Consider the following 27,544-nt stretch of genomic DNA (forward strand, 5'->3'; position numbering starts at 1 on the left):
CATTCAAGAGGCCGAATGAATTCTGGAATAGTTCTAGGCAGGAGATTCACCCAGGAATATGTGACAAGACAGATGCATCAGGGTACCTGGACATAAGTAACAAGCCATATGGCAGACTGTAGATTAGAATAAATGGGTTAATTTAAATTACGGTCTAGTAAGAGAAGAGTCCAGCTATACAACCAAAGTATTTATAAATATATTTTGAGTTTGAGTCTTGTTTCTAGAAGCATGGGGCTGAGAGGAAGAACCAGGCCCAACTTCTACATTAGGAATTTTGATTTCCATAAAGAGTTACTAAATACATCTGGACATATGCAAAAGCCTGGGCATACATAGGTGTTGTGTGGCACTATAACTAAGGAGATGTGAAAAAGTATATGCTCACTCCAGATAGTAAGGTGATAAAGGATCAAAGTACAGATATCACTAAATTCCAATTTGGTGAATGAGTTTATTTGGGTTACTTGTTGGAACAGAAATTACTCAAAGCTGGATCACCAAAGATTGCCTCAGCGTGGGTGACAGTGCACATAAGTCAGAAAACAGAAGCACACTGAAAAGCCTGAAGGAAGTTCAACAGCCTGAAGAGTGCCCTTTCCAGGTGACTCATTTGGTCTGATAATGATTCTCAGCACTCCTCACTACTTATATACTATTGCAGGGAAGATAGATTGTGTGTTAGTTTCAGGGACTTCCTGAAGCTATTTTGATTTGTTTCCTTCCTATATTAATGAGTTTCCCAGCAAAATGGATGTTTCAATCCCAGAAGACATTGTTACACAATAACAGGAAAGGTGCTAGAGATGGATGGAAATAGAGATGGTAGCTGTAGGAGAAAAGAAAGAAGAAATGAAGGAAAGAATGGAGAAAAGAGGGGAAGAGAAAGAAGAGGATAAAGAAAGTAGAAAATAGGGAGAAAGAGGGGCGAGAGATTATCAAGGTTGCAAAGATTCCTTTTTAGAAGAACCATGGAATTTCTTTTCCAGATTTCACTGCAGAACCTGTGCACATGAGGGAGCCATTGAGACCCTTGAGATTTCACTCTCATTCTTGGTGGTATCAGCTCTGTGTCAAGCTTCAGTTATTGTTCGTTTTGACAGTGCATTGCTTTACTCTGCTTGGTGTGTCTTAGTCAGGGTTTCTATTCCTGCACAAACATTAGGACAAAGAAGCAAGTTGGGGAGGAAAGGGTTTATTCAGCTTACATTTCCACACTGCTGTTCATTACCAAGGAAGTCAGGACTGGAACTCAATCAGGTCAGGAAGCAGGAGCTGATGCAGAGACCATGGAGCAATGTTCTTTACTGGCTTGCCTATTCTGGCTTGCTAAGCCTGCTCTCTTATAGAACCCAAGACTACCAGCCCAGAGATGGTCTCACCCACAAGGGACCTTTCCCCCTTGATCAGTAATTGAGAAAATGCCTTACAGCTGGATCTCATGGAGGCATCTCCCCAACTGAAGCTCCTTTCTCTGTGATAACTCCAGCCTGTGTCAAGTTGACACCCAAAACCAGCCAGTACATGGTGTAACAGAACACTGTAATCTGGATGCTTTGTAAAGACAAATGAAAAAAATTCTCATGGTCCAATCTTAAGAGCAGCTGGAATCTCTAGTTGGCCCTAGTGAGAAACTTCCTTAGACCTGTCATCATGAATGGCAATGCACTCATGAGGCCTCACAGCTCAGTGAAAAAGTAGGGTAATAAATGTGTGCTAGGGTATGATGTATCAGTTTCTTCCGTGGTGTGGCTATGGAGAAGTTGCCTATATTCCAGTAAATAACCCCATGCTTGCTTATATAAGTAGGAAAAACCAAACTCATGTGTTTCACATATATACAAACACATTAAACCAGGAGTGAGCCCTGATAACCACAGCTTCAGTGAGTTCAAGAGTTCCACAGCCATGCAATGTCCAGAAGACACTGTGTAAGAACAGTTCTCCATTATGGTCATGGACTCTTTTGTTTGTTTGCTATATTACTTTGCTTCAAAGCACCCAGTGTTTGTTGGCTCAAATCAAAAGTCTGAAGAGGGTTTTAAATTTACTAATTCTGATAAAATATCTATATTATTGTTCTATTGACCATAACAGTTATGTTAGGATGTATTACATGTAGAGTCATCATCTTTATTTTTATTATTAGTTTTTTCCTTATATAGTCATCACCAGCATCACCATTGTTATTTTATGTGTTTGGGCCGTTGGCTGTGTCTTTACCATGTGTGTGCCCTCTGAAAACATAGAGAACATCGGATTCCCTGGAACTGGAGTTACAAATGATTATGAGCTACTCTGATGCACTGGAAAGTAAATCTGAGTCCTCTAGAAGAGCAGCCAGTGCTCTCAGTCATGGAGCCTTTGCTCCAACCCCACAGTCATCATCTCTAAATGTCAGCAGTATGACAATGGTGCTCATAGCTGTGGTTTTCCTCTCTGAAGTTCCTCTTCATAGTTTTACAGATTATTGTATTTTAATCCAAATAATAATTTTTAGAACCGCATTTGGAGAACTGTCTGTTCACCATTGTTTCTTCAAAGATTTGAAATATAAGAAATTTAAATGTTCAGTTTGGGACTTTTTAGCACAAGAATTATGTTTTCCCATGATGGTTTTTATTCCTTTCTTGGCTCTCTCATCTGTTTTCTCATCACCATGTCACCTTTCAAATGGCTGAAAGTGCTGTATTAGCTGCTTTCCAGAAAAGGCAATGCCTTACAATTGTGGCCAGACAGAGTTTCTTTTTCAAAAATTGATGTACTTGGTATTTTTTATTGTAATAATCCATACAAGAAAGATATAAACCTTCTGTAAAAAAAAAAAAAGCTAAGTGGAAATATATGAGTCCTTTATTAGCTGTTGACCAAGAGCAGTTCATATCTCAACAATTTTTGATGCTGAAACTCAAGGGCACAGTATTTTTAAAGGCAAAATCTACAAGGACCTTAATTTATATCAAGGTTAGACAGGGATCAAAGTAACCTTGAAACAATAATTTTTGGCAGAACATTCGAATAATTTTACACACAGAGTGACAATTTTGAGTCATACCTTCTCCAGTTATTTAGCTTATGTTAAATTGGTATAAATATTTGTTATTCTGGTTAAAACATCTGGAACATGGGAATTTAATTGTGTTTCTAGGGTAGGTGGTGTAAGCAAGGACAAAATGGAGTCAGGAGAATATGGTATGAATATTGTATGTTGGTGGTCACTTCAATAGATCTGTGAGTGCAGTTGTGAGTTTTTGCATGTATCATGAGCATGTAGGAGCCCAGGAAGATGAGAAGAGGATGTCAGATCTATAGGAACTAGAGTTTCAGGCTGCTTTTTGAGATGGCAAATGGGTGCTGGGAATTGAACCCGTAGCCTCTGCAGAGCCGAGTGCACTCTATACCTCAAAGCCCTCGCTGGGACTGAGCTCCAGAGTCTAAGCTTCTTAACTATTTCAACCTAAGTTGCATTTGTTATTTATTGTTTTTCCACTAAACCAGTTCTTGCTATTTCAAGCAGAATCATCAATATGTCTTTTGAACAATCTTCAGATATATCTGCTCATTAGTAATATTACACTGGGTGAGGCTGCATCTCTGGTCTACCACATAAAAGTAGAAAAGAATCAATTCCACCAAGTTGCCTTTTGACCCCCACATGCTCTGTAGAGTCCCTGTTTCTTATACATGAATAGTACACAAATAACTTTTTAAAATACCACTTAATTGACATGGGATTCTTTCATTACTTTAAGAGTGTTGTAAAGTTACTCGACATAAATGGTATTGAATATTTAAGAGTGATGATCTCTGGTAAGAATATTAATAAATCTCAATATAATATGGAAGATAAAACTAATAATCAGCATCTTCTCAGTTCAGTAAAAGAATCTTCAAAACTAAAAAAACATCATTGTTGGCCTTTTGACTAAGATTGAGAGTAAAAATTATAAACTCAACAAATGACAGACATTTTGATTTTCATAATTAAATAAAATTATACTAGTGAAATTGGTGTCATCATATATTAAATTCACAGATGTATGATTTCTTAGCTGAACATTCATCAGGCATGAATAGGTTTCCACGCAGATAATGGCAGCTATGATTCTTCTTTTCTGAATCATTAGTTCTGTGTAAAAACAGTTTTAAAAAATCAGAAATCAAAAGGTAATAATTAGAGATATCATTTTTAATTTTAGAGTTAGAATTAGCTAAAACAAGCACAGGGCAAAGAGATGAAAATGTATTGACACAGGAAGGAAACAAAGAGTCATGAGTGGATGATAAGCTTTAATCGCCAAACAGTACCGATACTAGACAACATCACACACAAGCTAATCCTACACTGTCTGCTAAAGTGAGACTGGGATTGAAATCAATAGGAAATGGTACAAGGCTTGAGCAGCGGTTCTCTATCTCTTTAGTGCTGGGAACCTTTAGTTCAGTTCCTCAGGATGTGGTGACCCCATAAAATTACTTTGTTGCTACTTCATCACTGTAAATTTGCTACTGTTGTGAACTATGATGTACATATTTGATATGCAGGATATCTTCTATGGCACCCCTGTGAAAATGTCATTCAGCACTTAATGGGGTCACAACCCACAGATGGAGAATCATTGCTTTTGAGTTACAAGCTTCCTAAAATGATACATAAATGTCTCCTGGGAATCCAGTATAATAAAAACACAAATGTTCTAATGGTAAGATTCCTTAGGGCTAACATTTTCTCTGTTATGGCCCACAGAGTACTCCTTCCATAACAGAGTGCTTTCCTTTCTTCTCAATGCTTCCTCTGTGTTGCATAGAGACAGGGCACACAAGTTCAGCAATCCCACTACCTTCAGCGAAGCCCATTTTATCCAAACATTGTACTTACAGGGTGTTCTGTATTTTAATGTCATTTCTCCACAACCAGGAACTGTTGGTTCCATCCATTTTGTGAAGAATCCACCCATCCATTTCAAACAATAACAAATTTTCCTGTTGATTACAGAAAATCACAACCCCCAAGTGAGGGCACAATCCCAATTCTTTTGCTTTTCCTTTGGCTTCCTAAAAATTTTAATTTGGGGGGGTTGTATATATCTTTAACATTTAAGACATAATTTTGCCCCATAACCCAAGCTGGGCTGGAGACTTACTATGTAACCCCCAAACTGGCCTCAAGTTCATGGTGGTCCTCCTGTTTCAACCTCTCTAGTGCTATGGCTACAGGAAGTCGTTACAGTGCTGGGTGAAATGTCTCTTCCTTCCTGAAGATCAGCTCTGGGTGCTACTGCGTAGGATATGCCAGCTGGAGGTCTTGTAGCATCCAGCCTTGGAAGGCTGAAGATCCCTCCCTATATTCTCACTAAGGATAATAGTAAATCGACATGAGCAGGTGTCACATGACCTCCAGAACATTCAGTCTGTCAAATTCTGATCTTCATGTCCAGTGTTCCCAGTGCCACTAGTTACAAAGAGAAAGAGAAACAGCAATGTGTGACTTACCACCTCTGCTTTGGAGTCTATGATCACAAGATGAGAATTCAGCTCCTCACAGGCAGACTGACTCTCTGCCCAGGTTTTTGTGTTTTCTTTAAAAACACAATAGAAATTGTTTCCAAAAGCAATCCAGTCACTGGAACAAAGATCACAGGAGGCGTCTAGGAAATGAACATGTGTGAAATGACTGTTCATCATTATAATGACTATTTATTAGCATGATTACTAGGCTTTTGTGAGACTCATGGTTCCTACATAGAGAGCAAAGTTTCATAAGTGCCTTTGCTGGTGCCCAGGTTGATGCTAGGTTTAAGAAGGCCCAGCCAGTCTCCTGCCCATGACCTATTCTTCAGTCCCAAGAAGGTATAAAACGGGTAAGTAATTTTTACAAAAATTTTATTTGACAGCAATTAGTTATTTACGATTATTGGTTTAAATTTTCTATGTAAACACCAATATAAATTACTTCCTGTGAGAAAAGCAAGATTAAATATTATAGTTGTCATAATGATGTGTACATATGTAAGTTGCAAAATGACATGTAATTACACTAATAGACAAATAGGTACTAAAACGATTTTAAATATGCAGGTACCTTTTAAAATAATGGCTCTGAGTATACAAAATTAAAATACATAAGTAGATTTAAGTATTATTCTATTTACTAAATGTACGCTAAGATTTTTACTTGTGCAACATTTTAATCATCCAAGGATAAGTTAGTTATATTTGTTCTCATAAGAATGAGTGCATGTACTTATATGTCTCTCATTTCACAGATTTTTGTGAATAGTGGCATGTATGTACTAATAAAGTATAAATTATTTATCTTAATTTTGTTAATTTTTTGAAATATTATTCTTACAATTCAAAAATATTTTATAGGTAATATATAAGAAGCATACAGATAAAACAGAAATCTCTCATTTTAAATTTATGTCATGTATAAAAATACATATTGACTATTTTAATGAGTACTATGCAAAAAGCCTATTAGGCTCAAATAGTTTATCTTTGAGAATTACTGAATGTATATTTTGAAGTATGAAAGGGAACATGTTAATAGAATCATAGATTAAGTGTGTGCATCCCAATTAGACCAAGTACATATTTCTCTTTTTCTTTTTTCTTTTTTTTTCAATGTAAAATGCTCCTTCTTTAGACACATGTCAATCTTTCAGATTTGAAATGATAATACATCATTAAAAACATTCATGTGTAATTACTAGTGGACTTAAACTCTGTAGGCAAAACATAGTTCATATCTCAAAAGGAAAAAGAAATAATTTATTCTACTCCAGGTGTGAGTGATATTGGCTCAAGAACATGGATGCTGGTGGTATCTACTACTACATGTCAATGCAAAAGCAGTTTTAGGAAATATTACTACCCTCTAAAGGTTCACATGGTCGCTGAATGGATTTTAAGTCAGACAGAGAGATGGACAATGAAGACTGTAAAATTAACTAAAGAGAACCCTACATAATTTTGTTCTGGATCTGTAACATTCTAACTCTGCTGAACCATAATGTTTCAAACACTTTATTCTACTTCTTAGAATGTTTCACATACATATGCATTTGTTTGTTTGTTTGTTTGTTTGTTTGTTTGATTTTGGTCTGGGGACCTTAGTTCACCAGATGTTGCCATGTGAATTTGTAGTTTGACTTTCTCTTTTATGGCTGATTTATTTGTATCCTTTACATGTATTTTCATTTCAAACAGTTTTCCCCCTATTTCTTCCTTTTAGCCCTGGACTACTCACATGCATTCATTTTCCATAAGGCCTTTAAATATCCTCAATATTTGCTGCCCTTTGTGAATAACCAGCACAACATTTTTACTTCTGTGTCCTACTAGCCTTAGTTTGACTTTCCTTACTGTGATCGACACCATAACCTAAACCAACTTGGGTAGGAAAAAGTTTATTTGGCTTACAGGTTAAATGCCATTGTGAGGGAAGGCAAGACAGGAGCTCAGGACAGGAACCTAGAGGCAGGAACTGAAGCAGAGACCATGGAGGAAAGTTGCTAACTGTTTTGCTTTCAGGCACACAGATAGCTACCTTATGCAGCTACGCCATCTTAAGAATGACTACATTAGAGGAGCTAGGCATACTTAAACCATTTAACAGTTAAGAAGATGCCTCACAGACAGGCCAACAGGTCAATCTAATGGATGCAGATTCTCAGTTATGATTCCCTCTTTACTGGTGTGTCTAGGTTTGTTTCAAGTTGACTGAACTGAACCAGTTCCTCCATATGTCCTTGAGTTCCCTCACCGACTTGACTGCTAGTCTCACTAAACTGAAGGTCTGCATAGTTTTCATTGTCTGCAGCTCAATTACTTCAAGGAGTGGTCAAAGATCAGGTTTACATTTTGTCAGTTTCAAGACATTTGAGACAAAGAGAAGCTTATCTTCATTTTCAAATACAGAGATGTCTGACCTGGGGCTGGTCAGCAGCAGGTTTGGCTCTCATGTCATCACAACAGCCTCTGCTCTGCTAGGTTAGATCAGCTTGGCTTGCATCCATTGATTTCAATGTTTCCTATGTAACTATCATAGTAAAGGAATAAGAAGTAGAAAAGAAAAACAAAAGGAAGAGAATAAAGGAAGAAGAATGAAAAAAAACTAGAAAGGAAAGCAGAAAGTCAAATTTCCAGAACACATTCATGAAACTTGAGGCTAACTCAGTAGGAAGGAATTTAGAAATTTATGTCAGTAGGCTAGCAAGCTACCTGTGGCTATGGAGAGGTCATGAACCTTAGAGCAAAGCCTACTACTGCTATGTTCTTAACCCCATGAAATTTCAAGCTGTGTTCTATATGCTTATCCTTACCCACATTCTTGCAGTAGATAGAGATTGTTAAAGTTCCATAACTGATAAAATTGCAGAGCACAAGTAATTGTGTGGTGTCAAAAAAATTCTGATATATCTACAATGCATTCCTTATACTGAAGGCCCAGAGAAATTTGCAGACGAGAGGTCATAAAGATTGTAAGAGACAGAGACCAGGACATCTGGTGCAATGTATTGTCTTCTAGCCATAACAAACAAGTTGTGCCCATGAAATCTCATCAAATTGGTTACCTAAAGAAGACCCACTTAAGGACAATAAAAATCGACATGTCAACATGGATGGGTGGAACTTTACAAGGTCCTATCCCTGTATGAAGAGCTAGATGAAATCAATGGCTGGAGAGAAAGGGAGAGGGAGAGGGAGACGGAGAGGGAGAGAGAGAAAATCAATCTTCACTAAGGCTGAACCCCTGATAGGTTATTCAAATTCAAATGATCAGCCTTAAACATGTTTACATAGAAGTAGCATGAAATAACAATAGCAGTTAAAGAAGATATGTGAATATGAGGGTGGTCGGAGGACATTGAGAAGTTAGAAGAAGGAAATGGAGGAATGAAAAGGATGTAAATACAGTACTCGTATAAAATTCTCAAAAGATGTAATGAAAAAGGCATTCATCTAAAAATTCATAAGAAGGGGTAGAATCTGATGAACTAGATTCTTCAGTGTTTGAAAACATTAATACCTGAGGGCTCTAATGCCAATGAAGGAATGGACTTGCCATTGAGAGTCCAAGCAACATGCAAAGAGCAAAAGTTACCTTCTTCCATATCCTTGATTCAGGCTACCAACAGAAGTCATGGCCAGATTAAAGGTGGATAATCCCACCTCAATATATCGGGATTAAAGTTGTGTCCTCCTAATTCAAATGATTTAATTAAGAAAACCCCTCAGATATATAGCTAGCTGCTTGGGTTTTAGTTAACTCTAAATGAAGTCAAAATGACAGCCATCACTCTAGTCAATCATCAGCCCAGTGACAGCTTTTATGATTAAATGCTTAGAAATATCTTCATACAGACATTTGTGTCCATGGTTTCCTTTCCCCTTGTTCATATGTGCAGTTGTAGGATTCCTGAGAATGTACACCAGGACTGCTTTCTGTATACAAGCTTATCATGCTCTGTACTGGAAATATGCACACATAAATATATATTTCCTAGGATTACTTTTTTTCCCACTGATCTTTATTTTCAAACAACAGTAACATGAGCAATTCACATTTGCTAGTCTACACATTTGAATCACATTTTCTTCTAATAAGCACAAAACAATGCAGATAAACACATATAGTTGTAATCTCTGGGAATTTTACTTTTCAGATTCTCTTTCCTTAGTTTTAAGCCATGTGAGTTTTTATATCATAAGGGGCTGAATGAACAATACTGTTTCTGGCTATCATGATTGCTTGAAGTTTGTGGAAATAGGAAGATCATTTGCCATAGTAATGAAAAGTCTTGGAATTGAACTCTACCGAATAAACAATCCCCAACATCCTCAGAATTAACACTCACATCCTGAAAGTTAACACTCACTAACATCCTGAGAGTTAACACTCAGTAACATCCTCAGAGTTCACACTCAGTAACATCCTCAGAGTTCACACTCACCAAATCCTCAGAATTAGCACTTACTTACATCCTGAGAGTTAACACTCACAAACATCCTTAGGGTTAATACTCACCATCCTTTGGACACCGAAGAGGATGAAGTGATGTTTTTCTGCATTGCTCTTCTTGACTAGAAAATACTAGGGCATAATTCATGGCAGGAATTAGTAATGTTTGAGCTATGATCACGTGGATGCATGTGAAAACTCTTATCACATTACTGAAAGCACAACTGCTACACAATGAAGTAGTTGCATAATTGCGTACATTTTGGAAGTAAGATCCCTGTGGTTGTCATCAGCACCACACACAAGGCTCCAAGCATGCCAGTTACCACTCTCCATACTGTTGATTTGGGGCCTGAAAAGAGAAAGAAACAGTAATAATGACTGGGTTTTTAACTTCCAGGAAGGTAGTGAAGGACCAGACTGTCTGCAACTTAGGTTACAAAGCCATCCTACAGTGAAGAAAAACTAGGTTCATTCCTGTTTATGATTAAACTTCTGTTTCCTCAGGACTTGGCTATGGCTCACCTGTAACCTTAACTGTAAATGATTCTGTACCGCCTGTTCCAGGAATATCAATTCTGATTTTATTTTAAAAAGTTGATTATAACCATCTTGCAACCCTAACATTGTTTCTAAAGGTGATATGACCACCAATGGCTACCGTGTTATGACTCTCCATTGTTATGATGACCTTGTTATGTCCACCCTGCAACCATATCTTTGTTTCAGGAGAGCTTTGGACTAATGTGTATGCTTATCTTGTGCTCCTTTAATCCCATCTAATTTCCCCCATTTAGAGGCCTTCTACCCCTAAGCTATAAAAACCTTATTTTTTCCTCACATCTAATGTTGATCTCTCAAACCCTTACTGAGGAGGAGGCAACCTGCTTACATGAATAAATAAGCTTGCTTTAATTAATTGCTTACTTTAATTAATTTGGCCATGAGGATTTGGGTTAGTGGTCTTCCTCCATCTTTAGAATTAGCATTAGCAGTTCCCCAGATCAGGACCTCAATCCAAATTCAGAGGCCAGACCCTTCTCTCTTGCCCTCCAGGACTGAAGAATTTCTCCATATTTCTCCAAAAGAGTTATTCACCTTGGAGATATTCCAAGACACAGAGGCACACTTTCAGTTCATCAGACTTCCTGAGCAAATGGCTGCCCCCAAAAGAAGAAAAAGCAGCATTCTTTCTTTCCCTTTTACAGAGACCTCCTTTGGTAAATCATGGGAGCTTTTAATTTTTAAAAACGTTATTTTATTTATTTACATTCCACTTGTTGCCTTCTTCCACAAGGTATTAAATATTTTTTCTGTAACATTTGGTTTCTGGTCCTGTTTTGGTTCCATGAGATCCAAATCTTGGGTCATAGGGGGTCTGATGAAGCTTAACAGGGAGATGTCCAAGGCCCCACTGGGTATTTCTGATTAATTGGGAATTCAGCCACTGCTAGCAGTTCTGTTTCTGACTGACTTTGAGACCCTAACAACTCCCTGGTGATACTGGGGTCCCAGAAAATAGAAGGGACCAGGCATCTGAGTATCCAGTGGTAGTTTCAATGCCTAGACTGGACAACAGAGCCAAGGAACCATATGACATCCCATAACACTGGGGCCAAGCCCATGGTTTGGAGAGGCCCAACACAGGAGGATGTCAGGCATACCTAGAGCAGCGATGGACCTCAGTAAGGCCCAGCCTAACTGAATTAGTGAAACCTGTCAGTTAAGAAGCCTCTAGTGGGTACCTGGCATGTGAGTTGTAGAGGGAGGCAACTGAAAACCTCCTCCTATTTGTTAAGAAAATTGCTGTAGTCAAACCAGTTAACCTCAGAATGGCCAGGATTGTTCTCATTGTTTCTGTTATTATATTGCCCTGTGTTTTGGTTGTCTGCGTGCATTCCACCTGGGGTGAGTTCTATGTATTGGTTTCATTTTCACTCTCTCCATTTCTTGGGTTTCTGAGCCAGGTACAGGTGGAAGTGAGAGATAGACCAAGCTCTAGCTGCATCTGCTCTCATGTTGTCTAGCTGGGACAATGTGGACATACCCCAAGATGCTATCCTGTGTGCACCCTTTGTATACTCGCTGGTCCAAGACCCAAATCCACCATTGCCTTGCCATTGCTTCCTTGACATCCAACACTCAGAATTCCTCATTTCTGAGCTTTCTGCTCACTGGATTCAGCAAGGATTAAAGTGTCTTTCTTTTGGGGATGGGTTACATTCAAATACTGTTTTATACTATTCTGCTATATTGAGAAGCTGGCTCTGGAGTTGGCAAATCTGAAGATCATATGCCCCAGTACAGGGGAATACCAGGACCAGGAAGCAGGAGTGGGTAGCTTGGTTTGGGGAGCAGGGTGGGGGAAGTGTAGAGGGGGCTTTGGGGATAGCATTTGAAATGTAAAAGAAGAAAATATCTAATAAAAAAATGCCTTAAAAATAAGTCAGAAGAGCCACTCCATTTTGTGGCAGAAAAAGAGCAAGGCAGAACAGTTAACAAAATTAGAACCTTGGTGTCATTTCACTGTCTAAAACTTTTGCTAAGATATAAATCTTTCTCAAGATTTATAAGACTACTAAATAAACATTCTGTACCTCAGGATTTATGAGTTTATTGGATATGGTTAAAAATCTGTAGCATCTATAGGAAAAGTTGACTTGAATTTTTAACACAGGGTTAATAATTACAAGGCTATACAAGGAATCTTTTTTCCAATTTTTTATTAGATATTTTCTTCATTTACATTTCAAATGCTATAACGAGAGTCCCCTATACTCTCCCCACTCCCTGCTTCCCTACCCACCCACCCCTACTTCTTGGCATTGGTGTTTCCCTGTACTGGGGCATATAAAGTTTGCAAGACCAATGGGCCTCTCTTCCCAATGATGGCTGACTAGGCCATCTTCTGCTACATATGCAGCTAGAGACATGAACTCTGAGGGTACTGGTTAGTTCATATTGTTGTTCCACTTATAGGGATGCAGACCCCTTCAGCTCCTTGGGTACTTTCTCTAGCTCCTCCATTGGGGGCCCTGTGTTCCATCCAATTAGATGACTGTGAGTATCCACTTTTGTATTTGCCAGGCACTGGCATAGCCTCACAAGGGACAGCTATATCAGGGTCCTTTCAGCAAAATCTTGCTGGCATATGCAATAGTGTCTGCATTTGGTGGCTGATTATGGGATGGATCCTCAGGTGGGGCAGTCTCTGGATGGTTCAGCCTTCCATCTCAAACAAAGACCTAGTCCACTGATACGTAGAGTTCTGTGTAAATATTCAAAAGTGTTAAATTTGCTCTTTAACTACCATAGTTCTGCTACTGACTGTTCTGTTACATGAAAAATGTCAACATTAAACATGATTTTTATGCTTAAAGGCTCACCCTGAGAAAGGGTCAAGGCTACATTGAAAGCCTAAACACCCAACATAGTCACTGGCCAACTAAGTTAGGGTCACAATTACTAAACACCAGAAACTGGAATATTCCTATCTTTTGATGATGCAAGACAATGACCTAAGCAGTTTGACAAAGAGCCTATAGAATGTGTCTCCTTAACTAAGGCCTATTCAGACTATCAGAGGCTGGGTTAAGAATGTATGTCTAGTTGGCCATCATTGGGAATAGAGGCCCCTTGGTCTAACAGACTTTATATGACCCGCTACAGGGGAATTCCAGGGCCAAGAAGTGGGAGTGAGTGGGTAAGGGAGCAGGGTGAGGGGAGGGTATAGGGGACTTTTGGGATAACATTTGAAATGTAAATGAAGAAAATATCTAATAAAAAAAAGAAATGTAAGATAGTAAAAAAAAAAAAAAGAATGTATATCTAAGGCTAGAGAGATGGCGCAGTGGTTAAGCTCACTGACTGCTCTTCCAAAGGTTTTGATTTCAATTCCAGCCAACCACATGGTGGCTCACAACTGTCTACAATGGTATCTGATGCTCTCTTCTTGTATGTCTGAAGACAGCAACAATGTACTCACATACATAAAATAAGTAAATAAATCTTAAAAAATAATAATGTCTAGCCTCTTTGCTAGAGACAGACAAGTAGAACAATGGAATAGAATTGAAGATCCAGAAATGAACCCACACACCTATGGTCACTTGATCTTTGACAAGGGAGATAAAACCATCCAGTGGAAAAAAACAGCATTTTCAACAAATGGTGCTGGCACAACTGGCGGTTATCATGTAGAATAATGTGAATTGATCCATTCTTATCTCCTTGTACTAAGGTCAAATCTAAGTGGATCAAGGAACTCCACATAAAACCAGAGGCACTGAAACTTATAGAGGAGAAAGTGGGGAAAAGCCTCGAAGATATGGACACAGGGGAAAAATTCCTGAATAGAACATTAATGGCTTGTGCTGTTAAGATCGAGGATTGACAAATGGGACCTCATAAAATTGAAAAGCTTCTGTAAGGCAAAAGACACCGTCAATAAGACAGAAAGGCCACCAACAGATTGGGAAAGGATCTTTACCTGTCCTAAATCAGATAGGGTACTAATATCCAATATATATAAAGAACTTAAGAAGGTGGACTCCAGAAATATCAAATAACCCCGTTAAAATATGGGACTCAGAGCTAAACAAAGAATTCTCACCTGAGGAATACCAAATGGCTGAGAAGCACCTGAAAAAATGTTCAGCATCCTTAATCATCAGGAAATGCAAATCAAAACAACCCGGAGATTCCACCTCACACCAGTCAGAATGGCTAAGATCAAAAATTCAGGTGACAGCAGATGCTGGCAAGGATGTAGAGAAGGAGGAACACTCCTCCATTGTTGGTGGGATTGCAAGCTTGTACAATCACTCTGGAAATCATTCTCGCGGTTCCTCAGAAAATTGGACATAGTACTACCAGAGGATCCCGCAATACCTCTCCTGGGCATATATCCAGAAGATGTCCCAACCGGTAAGAAGGATACATGCTCTACTATGTTCATAGCAGCCTTATTTACAATAGCCAGAAGCTGTAAAGAACCCAGATGCCCCTCAACAGAGGAATGGATACAGAAAATATGGTACATTTACACAATGGAGTACTATTCAGCTATTAAAAAGAATGAATTTATGAAATTCCTAGGCAAATGGATGAACCTGGAGGGCATCATCCTGAGTGAGGTAACCCAATCACAAAAGAACTCACATGATATGTACTCACTGATAAGTAGATATTAGCCGAGAAACTTGGAATTCCCAAGATACAAGATACAATTTGCAAAACACATGAAACTCAAGAACGAAGACTAAAGTGTGGACACTTTGCCCCTTCTTATAATTGGGAACAAAACGTCCATGGAAGGAGTTACAGAGACAACATTTGGAGTTGAGACAAAAGGATGGACCATCTAGAGGCTGCCATATCCGGGGATCCATCCCATAATCAGCCTCCAAACGTTGACACCATTGCATACACTAGGAAGATTTAGCTGAAAAGGCCCAAACATAGCTGTCTCTTGTGAGGCTATGCCGGGGCCTAGCAAACGCAGAAGTGGATGTTCACAGTCAGCTATTGGATGGATCACAATGCCCCCAATGGAAGAGCTAGAGAAAGTACCCAAGGAGCTAAAGGGATCTGCAACCCTATAGGTGGAACAACAATATGAACTAACCAGTACCCCCAGAGCTCATGTCTCTAGCTGCATATGTATCAGTAGATGGCCTAGTTGGCCATCATTGGAAAGAGAGGCCCATTGGTCTTGCAAACTTTATATGCCTCAGTACAGGGGAATGCCAGGGCCAAGAAGTGGGAGTGGGTGGGTGGGTGGGTGGAGTAGCGGCTGGAGGGTATGGGGGACTTTTGGGATACCATTGGAAATGTAAAGGAAGAAAATACCTAATTAAAAAAAGAAAGTGGGAAATATCCTTGAACACATTGGTGTAGTAGAAATTTTCTGAACAGAACACAAATGGTTCAGGCTCTAAGATCAACAGTTGGTAAATAGGACCTCCTGAAATTGTAACACTTCTGTAAGGCAAAGGATGCTGCCAGTAAGAAAAAATGGCAGCATACAGATTGGGAAAGGATCTTTACCTACTCTATATCTGACAGAGGGCTGATATCCAAAATTTATAAAGAACTCTAGAAGTTAAACACCAACAACACAGACAACCCAGTTAAAAAGTGGGGCACAGAGCTAAGCAGAAAATTCCCAACAGAGGAATATGGAATGTCTGAGAAGCACTTAAATAAATGTTCAAAGTCCTTAGTCATCAGTAAAATGGAAATCAAAACAGCCCTGAGGTTCCTTCTTAGATCTGTCAGGATTTCTAAGATCAAGAACTTGAGTGATAGTTGTGCTAGAGAAGACTGGCAGCAAAGGGAACACTACCACTGCTGGTGGGAGTAAAACCCTGTCGGCCATCACTGCAAAGAGAGGCCCATTGGACTTGCAAACTTTATATGCCCCAGTACAGGGGAACGCCAGGGCCAAAAAGGGGGAGTGGGTGGGAAGGGGAGTGGGGGTGGGTGGGTATGGGGGACTTTTGGTATAGCATTGGAAATGTAAATGAGCTAAATACCCAATAAAAAATGGAAAAAGAAAAAAGAAAAAAAAAAAAACCCTGTACAACCACTTTGGAGATCAATTTGGTCATTTTTCAGAAAACTGGGAATAGTTCTATCTCAAGACCCAATTATATTACTTCAGGGCATGTACCTAAAAGATGCTTTATCATCCCACAAAGACACCTACTCATCTATGTTCCTAGTAGCTGTATTTGTAATAGTCAGAAACTGGAAATAACGTAGATGCCTCTCAACTGAAGAATGGATAAAAATGTGGTAAATCTACACAATGGAATACTATTCAGCTATTATAAACAAAGGTATAATGAATTTTGCGGGCAAATGAATGCAACTTGAGGATCTCATCTTGAGTGAGGTAACTGAGTCTCACAAGGACATGCACAGTATGTATTCACTTATAAGTGGATATTAGTCATAAAATAGAGGATGTCTGTACTATATTCCACAGAACAGGAAGGAGTCTCACTTGGAAGGGGGAATGGAATGGTCATGGAAGTCAGATGGAGGGAGGAAACTGGGTGAGAGAGGGGGGATTGGGAGGGGAGTGGTGGGTTCAGTGTTCAGAAAGGACAAAGCAGGTGACCCAATGGCCATGTGAATGAATGGAAATATGAAACTGATAAGTGGGTAGAGGTAGAAGGCATCTCCAGAAAGAGGCAGAGATCTGGGATAAGGAGAGGCACCCAAGAATCAACGGGGGAGACCTTAGCTGTAACTCACAGCCCTGGAGATATGGAACCTAGGGTGGATAAGTAGGATCCCTGGGAGGAGCGATAGGGGTACCAACCCATCCACAAAACTTTCAAGCCACAATCTTTCCTGTCTACAAAAAAAAAAAAATGCAGAGACATGGGATGGAGCAAAGACTGAGTGAACAGCCAACCAATAATGGACTCAACTTAAGACACATCCCATGAAAAGGCACCAATCCCTGACACTATTAATGGTACTCTGTTATGCCTGTAGACAGAAGTATAGCATGGCTGTCCTCTGAGAGTCTCCACTCACCAGCTGACGTAGACAGATTCAGACACCCACAGCCAAACAGTGGGTGGAGCTTGGAAACTATTGTGGAAGAACAGAAGGAAGAATTGCAGCCCCTAAAGGGATAGGAACACCACAGGAAGACCAACAGAATCAACTAACCTTGAAGCCTTTTGGACTCTCAGAGAATGAGCCACCAACCAAAGAACATACACAGGCTGGACCGAGGTCTCTCCAAAGCTATGTATCAGCTTTCTCTTCATGTGGGTCCAGAACAATGGGGGTGTGGGTTGTCCCCAAACCTATTGCCTGTATGTGGATATATTCTTCTAGCTGGCCTGACTTGTCTAGCTTCAGTGGGACAGGAAGTGCTTGGCCGTGTAAAAACTTTAATGCCTTGGAGGGGAGATATCCAGGGTGCTCCTGATTTGCTCATAGGAGAAGGGGAGGGATGATGGAGAAAATATGGTGGGAGGGGCTGACCTGGAGTGGGGGACAGTGAGCAGAATAGATGAGTAAGTAAGAAATAAAATCAAATAAAAAAGAGGTTAATAGAAAACAACAAGTAAAGAAAGAAAATATGATATTCTGTAATGGTGCACTATGAAAGGTCTAGGAAAGTAAAGTTTTTTATATCCATATGGACTGTGTTTATGATTTAAAGTTTTATTTCGATACCAAAAATGCTTCAATTCAAGAACCATAATTTTAAAAGCTAAACTTAATAAGAATAAAACTATAGAACATGAATCGTGTAAAAGCTACTAATCTGCATAACTTGTAAGCTGTTAAAGATAATGAAGGCATACAGATGAACAGTCATCTTATAAATATCATCTTATCATATTCCTTACAAATGTAATTTCTTTACAAGGGCTAGCTTTACTTAGCCTCCTGTATATTTCAAGAACCTAGAACAAGTAACAAAAAAACAGGGAATTTTATTTGAAATCAAGTATAATTAATGGACAGCACTCAAAACATTTCTGAGATCTGCTAAATATGGCATTAAAAATATTTAATGAAAAAAGCTTTCTAAGACAGACAGAGATCACCACTCCCTAGAGTCAAGCATGAGATTTTCAAAGCAGAAAGTTGAAATTTAATGACTCCAGTTGTGTTAATACTAACTACTGGGCTAAACTGCTCATGGCTTGCCTGCTGTCAGATAGTGGACACTGTTGGGTTGATTGTTCTATTCTGCTCCATGAAAATAAGGTCAGTGGCTTTATCAGTTTAGCATCAGATGCCAAGTCAATGTGTTTCACATATAAAAACCAGGCCTTATTTTCTAGAGATATTAGGTTACCTGATGAAAAAAAGTAAACTCACAGACAGCTTTACCTTACTAACAGGCATCATTAAAGGATAAGGAACTTGCTTTGTAAAGACTGTTCTTAGTAATCAACCCCCTACATATATCCAATGATAAGAAGTTGAATAAAAGAGTTTAAGGTTTATATAATTTACAAAGGTCTAAAATTAGTTTAAATTATAAACATCTGTTACCTTGTTTTTTTGTTTGTTTGTTTTGTTTATTTTCAGAACTGAGGACTGAACCCAGGGCCTTGTGTTTACTAGGCAAGCACTCTACCACTGAGCTAAATCCCCAACCCCTAATTATAAATATGGAAACATATAAAAAGTCTAAGTAATTTGTGAGAATCTCAGAAAATGACTTTAAGTCTAAAAAAACCAATTAGCCTATGCCATTGCTATTCTAAAATTTCAAAATTCAAAGTTTTAATACTAATCAATGAAGTTCAGATAAGTTGATAATTCACCAACTCTTATTTTTAGTTACAAGCTCAAGATTTTAAATTTCCTCTGTCTTCTAAATGTAAACTTAAAGATATTTCTAAGCATGCTAAAATATCACTGTTTCATCTATATGTCCGGCCCTTTGGACAAAGAAAATTTTTCCATACCTTTGGACCCAAAGCCATAGCTTTTGCTATGACTCAAAGGCATGAGTCTACCTGAACTGTTTTACAGACACCTCGAGGGCAGTTTTTTCTTCAATATAGATTTAAAAACAATGTTAATGTAAGCTTCATGGAGTCAAAAATACCGTAGGACTTAGATCAACCTCTCACAGGTCAAATGGACTCCAGATTAGTACTCCTTTCAATCAATAGACCAAGCTTCCCTGCCTACTGCTTATTTCGAAAGGGGAAGTTCCAAATATAAAAGATTCATTTAAGTTCTTTTACTTTAACTTCTGTGGTGGTGACCAAACTTCTTCTGGGAAAGGTGCATAAGTGTAACTTACTCTGCTTTCCTTATGTCCAGGTCTGAGGAGTTGGATCCCCACATAGCAAGGACCTGTGGGGATACACATGCAGAATCCCCTGGCCTTTCATGAGAGAATGCATTTGCATTCATGGCTTTGCTAGTGGAAATTTTTACCTTCACTTTGTCCATGAGAGAAGTTTCTCCAGAACCAGTCAAAGAAAGCTCAGACTATGATCCATTCCTGTTTGTCCCTGGGGATCATGGGAACAGAATAATAGACCACAACTCCTCTGCTTGTTAATAATAGTGATGAGGTTGAGTCAACACAAGGCCCTGGTCTGGGTGCATCAGCTAACATCTGACGTTCTCTTCCTATGGGAACTTAGTTCCAACAACAATTTGTCCACCAAGCTGTTCCAAACAGCAGTTCATTGGTTATCATAAAGTTATAAAGATATTGCTGGATCATTGGATCCAAGATTTAATGGGAATATTCAGAGGGGAGCCAAGCAAGGATGTGGAACTGACTCAGGATACTAATTTGCTGAGAGCTCTGGACATTGAAGGAATTACATCTCCTGATTAAGATAAGGGGAGATGCTAGGTGCCAATAATGAAATCAGAATTGCCTGGATGTGTAGTCTATCCTTTTGTCTGTACTGTAACTGCATTGCTACCAACCATGGCCACTTGGTTATGTATCAATGTGCTGGATTAGATATTAACTGCTTCCTTAAGCTATGTTTCCTCTTTTTTGCTACACTTCTTGGGTTAACAGGAAACCACAGGGATGGAGCAGAAGAAGGAAGAGAAAAGTACAGTGGGCACGTTATTTTTAAATGTAGGAAGTTCTTAAAAGAGGTTGTAAATGAGAAAATGAATGTAAAACCACTCCAGCTGAGAAAAAGCAGATGTATCAATAAAAGTGGCCTGATTTGTTTCTTCCAGATTGTGTGACTTTGGTCAAAGTCTTCCTTTGCCTTTTCCACACATACTCCTTCAGGTTCTGAAACCTGCCCAGGCTGGAAACCAGAACTTCTGACCCTAGTCTGTATCTGTTTTGGCAGAATTCCATTCAGCTGGTAGACACTATGCAGAAATCAGTTACAGACTACAAAGTGTCCCAAAGGTGATCTGCACAGTTCCAGCTCCAGCAGTCCTACAGAACTGGAAATCCCTGGACTTGTTAAAGTTGAGGTAAACTGGTCCAGTTGATGTGACTGCTCCCTGTCTCTTCAGCTGGGTTAGCAAACCAATTGCTTCTTACGAAGACTCCATTTACTGTAATCCTCTCCTGGCTTTTGGCTAATATTCAAGTCTTTCTGGGTCCTCACAAAAGAATTCTAATTTGATCAGGAAGTACTTGCAGAGGAAAATTTGTCAGCTCTTATCCTCAACAAAGGGCTGGAATATTAGGTCCAAGGAAACCGTATTGAAAATACCCATAGACATTCCAAGATTATATTGATTTAAAATATTTGTTCTATGTATCCTAGCCAAACAAGCATAATTTATAGATGAGTAATACAGCTTTTGCATTGTAAAATTTACTTTTCTCCAAATAAAGATTGCTAAGGCCTTGTCACAGATTTCACAGGGGCACATAAGACCAGAAAGAGGGCAGTGGAGAACCGGCCTGCCTCCATCTTAGTCTTAAAAGCTATTTTACAGTAAAGACAAACTAGATTTGTTCCTGTTTATGATTAAACCTCTGTTTTTCAAGGATTGCACTATGCCCTACCTGTAACCTTAACTACAAGTGGTTCTATATTGTCTATTTTAGGAATGGCAATCATATATCTGTTTTAAAGATTTGTTTATAAACATCCTGCAGCCCTAGCTGTATTTCAAAAGGTTATATGACCACATACGATGACTTTGTTTTGAGTCCCTGCTGTTATGATTAGTTTGTTATGTCCACCTTGCATTCATGTTTATCTTTGAGAATTACATTAGGAATAACTTGTAGACTTAGGTTCTGCTCTTGTTACCCTGCTTATTTTGAATGCCAAATCCTCCTCCATTTGGATTTCCTCCACCTCTGAGCTATAAAAACCTTGGTTTTTTTTTTTCCTCATCCAATGTTGACATCTTTAACCCCACCTTAGAGTACAGCAGCCTGTGTACATTAACAAAAAAGAAGATGCTTTAATTAACTTGGCCATGATGATTTGGGTTGGTGTTCTTTCACCTCTCATCTTTGGAATCATCAGTTTATTAACTCCAGTTTCTTTGAGGACAGATCCTCCTTGTCTACTACTAAGACACATTCAAATAGTATGTGTCATCTAGCTTTTACTGGGTAAATCATCTGTGACGAATGTCTTTCTAAAGGTGAGAGCAGTTAATAATGACTAATCCCTTGGTAGAACATCAAAATACTTTGTAATGGATCCAGGGGATGTCCTTCAGTGCAAGCCTGATAACCTGAGTTCCATTCTCAGCACCCACGGATAAAGCCTGTGTTATGCATATGTATTGATACCTGCATCAATACCTGTTATCCCAGTGATGTTCACATGCATCTGTCCCTGTTATCCCTCAAGTAGAGACAGGATTGGCAGCTGGAATTTCACAGTCAAGATAGCTGTGGGAAGGCTGCAAAAACTAAAAAGAAACTGCTTCAAAGTGAAGTGGAAGAGAACAGACTTGAGCGGTATGCATATATTCTCTCTCTCTCTCCTTCTCTCTCCCTTTCTCCCTCTCTCACTCTCTCCCTGTCTCTCTTGGTCTCTGTGTGTGAGTGTCTTTTTCTCTCTCTTCCTTTCCACTGTCACATGTCTATAAAAATAAAAAGAGAAATAAAATAATTTTTAAATTATATTTAACTTCTTAATTTTACTCTACTATCTGGTTAAATATGACAAAGATTTTACCTCTAAACTATTATAAAAATTATTTTTCTACAACCTGTCATTCCCACGACACTGAGGTATGACATTTCTTTCAACACAGTGGCTATTTTCCTCTATTTCTTTGGTCCACTGCATGTTTGGAGTACTTCCACTATGGCTAAAATAGATTGAACTCAATAAAGTTGAGTTATTTTCAAAACAGCAAGGAATTAAGTTAGCCATGGTGGCTCACACCTGTAATACAACCATTTTAGAAGGCTAAAGCAAGAGACTAAAGAAAGCTTTGTGTTCAAGACCCATCTGGGCTATATTATAAAACAATGTTTCATAGAAATGAGAACAAAGGGAAAAAAGAAATAAATTGGGATTTTTAAAAACAGCATCCAAATGTGTAGGTAGTTCTTAAACACAATACAGTTCGGTTAGAAACTGCTTCTATGACACTTGAAAGAAATGTATTAAAAGATAATTTATTCTACTACAGTGTTGTGGTTGTGACTAGCTAAATGGAGACGGTGTCTTAAGACATAATTAACATATTGTGATCAATTTAGAGTAGTTATATTTTTCTTCCATTCATTCTGTTTCTATTGCTGTGATAAAATACCCTGAAAGGACACTTTAGGCATCAAAGGGGTTTGTTCAATTTACAATTGCCTTTGCCAGTTCATCAGAGCAGAGACAACAGCAGGAGCTAGAAATAGCTGATCACTTGCACAGTCAAGAACAGAGAGAAATGAACACCCTCATGTTTAGTGCTCACTTAGCTTCTACTGCTCTTCTACAGCCCAGAGCCCAAAATCCCAGAATGGTGCCTCCCATTTGCAGGCAATCTTGCCACATCTTTTGGAGCATGGAGATACCTTCCACAGACATGCTCACAGGCCAAACTGATTAAATAGTCCCTTAGCAAGAGTCTTCCCAGAGGATTCTGTGTTGTGTCATAGTGACAACTAAAATAGTTGTGACAGGTATTGAGAGCCATAATCTTAATCCTCTTGTCAAGATTGATCAGTTGCAGAAAGGACACAATACTGTACCTTGTCTTTTTCTTCCCATAGCTTGTTTTCTGGGCTGGGGCTGAGGTGTTCTGTGGAATGTCAGCTCTCCATATTTTAGCTGCTCTTCACATAGCACTACAGGGCTCTGCTTGACTGTAGGTATTCTGTGCTTCCATGGAGACTTACATGTCTTCAACTCTGTGTATGTAACATCCTGATTGTTTGCTGTATATTCCCGGCGTTTACTGTGAAGCATTTTGTTCTGTTTCACTTCAGTCTTGGTAGCTTGCTGCTCTTGGTCTGAAGTCCTCCTGCCACATAGAATCACATGCACATTTCATTGCTGAGCCATCTCTAAGCCTTAGCCCTTGTTAGAAATGTTTGCTTATGAAGTTGTTGGGGAAAATGGAGGAAATGAAAGTACAAATCCCTCTCTGAGTTCGATACATTTACGGATTCAGAAGAGTGATTCTATCATCCCTCAAAAAGCTCAAACCTACTTTTTCTCTCTGTGTCCATTTTTAAAGGTTTGGACCTGTAATTTCATACAACATTGCTTCTCAGCATTCTATGTATAACTCTATTAAAGAACAATTTGAAATTTGAACTGAAGCCAATTTAAAATCAGGTATCTATAAAATGTATTAATGAAATAAAGTACTACTTAGTGGAGTAAAATATTCATATTGGTTAAGTATATTTAGCCCAGAAACTTAACAAATTCTGCATTAGGGTAGAAGCATGTCAGTCTCCTTTCATAAGATCAGCTTCTATCTGAGCAGTTAACAATTATTTCAATAATTTACACAGACGTATACATACATACACAACTACACACCTACACACACACACACACACACACACACACGAGAGAGAGAAAGGGGGAGAGAGAGAGACAGAGAGACAGAGAGAGAGAGACAGAGAGAGAGAGAGAGAGAATTTCCAAACATTTGGGTCATTAAATTAATGAAACAGGACCCATGAAGCACAAACAAGAAAGAGAAATAAAGACACATTCACAAAATCCAATAGAAACCCAGAATTTCAAATAGAAATGAATTCATGAAAATTAAAGGAATAGTGGACACCCCTTAGAACAATAAATATTTTAATCAAATGATAGTTTCTTTCTTAGATAGAATCTCTCTACTTAGCCCTGACTATCCTGGTACTTATGTGAACCAGCATATGGGGTCTCTGTATTTAGCCTTGGCTATCTATCCTGTACATACTATATAAACCAGTGGACAGGGGCTCTTTATTTAGCCTTGGCTATCTATTCTAGTTCCTTCTATATAAACCAGCAGACAGGGTCACTCGGCCTTGCCCTGGCTGGCTATCCTGGTACTTATGTGAACCAGCAGATGCAGTCTCTGTACTTAGCCTTGGCTATCTATCGTAGCATTTACTATGTAAACTGCAGACAGGGAGTCTTCACTTAGCCCTGGCTACTGCAGTAGTCACTAAGCAAACCAGGCTAAACTCTTAACTCACAGCAAACCCCATACCTCTGCTCAAGTGCTGGAATTGAAACAGTGTGCCACTATACCCAGTTCAACTGATGATTTTTAAACCAGTAAGTGATAAAAATTGTATAAAGTTGCTTATCCATATATTACTTAAACAAACTGCCAACTGTTGAATTTCAATTAGAATATTTTAGCTTACAGAAATGTTAAACATGAGTTTAAGTTATATAAACAAGGTTTTGTTGTCATTGCATTTTACTTAATAAATATAGAGGGAAGCTGAATGAGAATATAGTGAGTGTAATAAAAAAAGGACATTGAGAGTTTATTTAGAGGTTCTAGCAGGGGAACACAGCTAGTCATATATGTGAACTTTGGGGGCTCTCACAGACCGATCCACCAATCAATGAGCATACATGGGCTGGACTGAGGTCTGGGCACATATGTAGCAGATGTACAGCTCAGACTTCATATGAATCCTCCCAAAACTAGAACGGGGTCTGTCCCTAAAGCTGGGTTATACTGAACTGCCTTATTTGGCCTCAGTGGGAAGAGAATGTGCCTATCCCTGCAGAGACTTAATGTGCCATGATACCTAGGGGCCCCCAACCTCTCAGCGGGGAAGGGGATTGAGGATGGGAGGAGAGATAGTATATGGGGGGGGACTGGGAGGAGGAGCAGCAATCAGGACTTACAATGAATAAATAAACAAACAAATAAAATAAAAGATCCTGAGTAAGGAGTTGAGTAAGTTACAGTATCGGAGACACTAGCCTACCAGGTGGCTTACTGATGCTTACAGATATTCTTGCCAAGCATAAAAACTCATGTACTTGCAGTATGCTGTGGCTGCAGGTTTGTGTGGGAATTTCGAAAGGTTTCTACCTCACTTGAATTAAAGCACATCTTTAAAAAGTTGCTTAAAGATGGAGTTTGAATATTCTAGGATAGTGGAAAATGTCTTGAGGTGTAAGCACTTTTGATATTGATGATTTTCCCTAGGAATCATTTTATAAAAAGAAAAAAACTGAAGCAAACATTTTTAAGATGGAGAATTTTTACATGTTTTTATTTTTTCCTAAAAATTGGTTGTGTTCATGTATCCACCAACACATATAACAGTCATTTTAAAGACATGGTAGAGTATTAAGGACGCTGGTTCACAGCCAATTAAAGTGCACAGTCCCACTAGATACATAGACAAAACACTCCCATAGCGAAAGCTTAGGAACAGTGTGAAGAAGCCTTTTTCCCAACCCACCCCTCGAGAAACAGAAAGGGGGTGGATTCAGATGGGAGTGGAGGTAGTTAGGAGATGGGAAACTGTAATTTGAAGATATTATGTTAGAAAAAAGTTACTTTCAATAAAAGAAACAAAAAAGAATATTATCATTCAGATCAGATGATTGAATGTCTGGGAACTGTACATGTAACTCAGTAAATGAATATAATAAGAACAGTAAAAATGCTAAACTAATTCTAGCAAAAAAATGTTGCTTTTAGACACACACAAATGAGGAAAATATTTGATAAGTAGATGGAGCTGTAACTACATAGACTCACATGGAAAGATTTTCACCATTAGTCATAGATATACAAACAAATAATCAATGACATGTCATTTCCTTTATCAAACCAGTAAATACTTAAAAACTAAATTCAAAGTTACAAGTCAGACCAATGGGCACAGACTAACACGCAGACGCACACACACACACACACACACACACACACACACACACACACACACACACTCACAGACACACACAGACGATAAACTATTTTATCTACTTGTCAGGAAAGGAATTTGTCAGTAAGCATAAAAGACAAAACGACATGCCCACCTGCTCAGCAAACACCTGAAGGTAGTGAAAAAACAGAGACATATTAATTCACTTTGAGAGAGGCTAGGCAGCTGGAAAAATTAAAATTATAACTAAAAAATCGTACAGAAAGGATAGCTAGATTCACCCTACACTATTGCTTATAAAATGGAGACACACTGTCTTTTGATACTGAGCTAATATTTCAGTAGTTTTGTTGAAATGTAAATTACCATCCAAGACTGGCACATGCTCACAACTTGAAAGAAATGCATGAGTTAAGGCAATGTACTCACCCAGAATAATTCATCCTTGAGGAGTCCATCTGATAACTTTATCAAAGAATCTAAGAATTAAACAATGCCTCACTGATTCACTGAATAAAATTGGACAAGGGATGTGGTCCCAAGCATCCAGGAGAATTCTAAGTTGCAACTCCTTTTAAATGCTAATTTGTGAATTAGCCCGTGGGAAGGAAGAAAGGAAGTGTTCTTTCACTGCTGATTTATTATTATAGCACTGCCCCCACCAGATACCTCCCAGGAAGAGAATGCATGCCTTTAGCACGCTACTGAGTTTACTTTGAAAAACGTTTCATGCATTGTAGTTCACTGCTTTTAAAAATGTCTGAGGAAGTGTTACCTGTAAAAGCTCTTGAGTAGGAATA

At 38.7% G+C, this 27,544-nt stretch overlaps 1 protein-coding gene across 2 annotated transcripts; it reads right to left on the reverse strand.

The window, feature by feature from the left end:
• Positions 1-2,836: 2,836 nt before the first annotated feature.
• On the reverse strand, positions 2,837-27,329 carry Klri1 (killer cell lectin-like receptor family I member 1). 2 transcript variants are annotated; one of them, XM_006506363.2, is made up of 7 exons: positions 27,174-27,329; positions 23,625-23,896; positions 10,227-10,319; positions 10,034-10,099; positions 5,494-5,648; positions 4,880-4,983; positions 2,837-4,129 (listed from the first exon to the last, which is right to left on the reverse strand). In XM_006506363.2, the coding sequence occupies exons 1-7, from the start codon at positions 27,200-27,202 to the stop codon at positions 4,018-4,020; spliced, it is 831 nt and encodes a 276-aa protein (XP_006506426.1). In that variant the 5' UTR covers positions 27,203-27,329; the 3' UTR covers positions 2,837-4,017. The 2 variants fall into 2 exon arrangements, with proteins under 2 accessions (XP_006506426.1, NP_001012538.2); NM_001012520.2 differs by lacking the exon at positions 27,174-27,329 and having other exon boundaries at positions 3,937-4,129; positions 23,625-23,851.
• Positions 27,330-27,544: the final 215 nt, after the last annotated feature.

This window comes from Mus musculus, chromosome 6 (genome assembly GCF_000001635.26).
Source record: "Mus musculus strain C57BL/6J chromosome 6, GRCm38.p6 C57BL/6J".
In the NCBI taxonomy this organism is placed as follows: Eukaryota; Metazoa; Chordata; class Mammalia; order Rodentia; family Muridae; genus Mus; species Mus musculus.

Coding starts and splice junctions, on each gene's coding strand:
- Klri1 (XM_006506363.2), bottom strand. CDS start 27,202: ATGGACTCCTCAAGGATGAATTATTCTGG. Junction 23,897..27,173: donor TCAAGGATGAATTATTCTGG/GTGAGTACATTG, acceptor TCTATGTGGCAG/GAGGACTTCAGACCAAGAGC. Junction 10,100..10,226: donor AGGGATCTTACTTCCAAAAT/GTACGCAATTAT, acceptor ATTATGCCCTAG/TATTTTCTAGTCAAGAAGAG.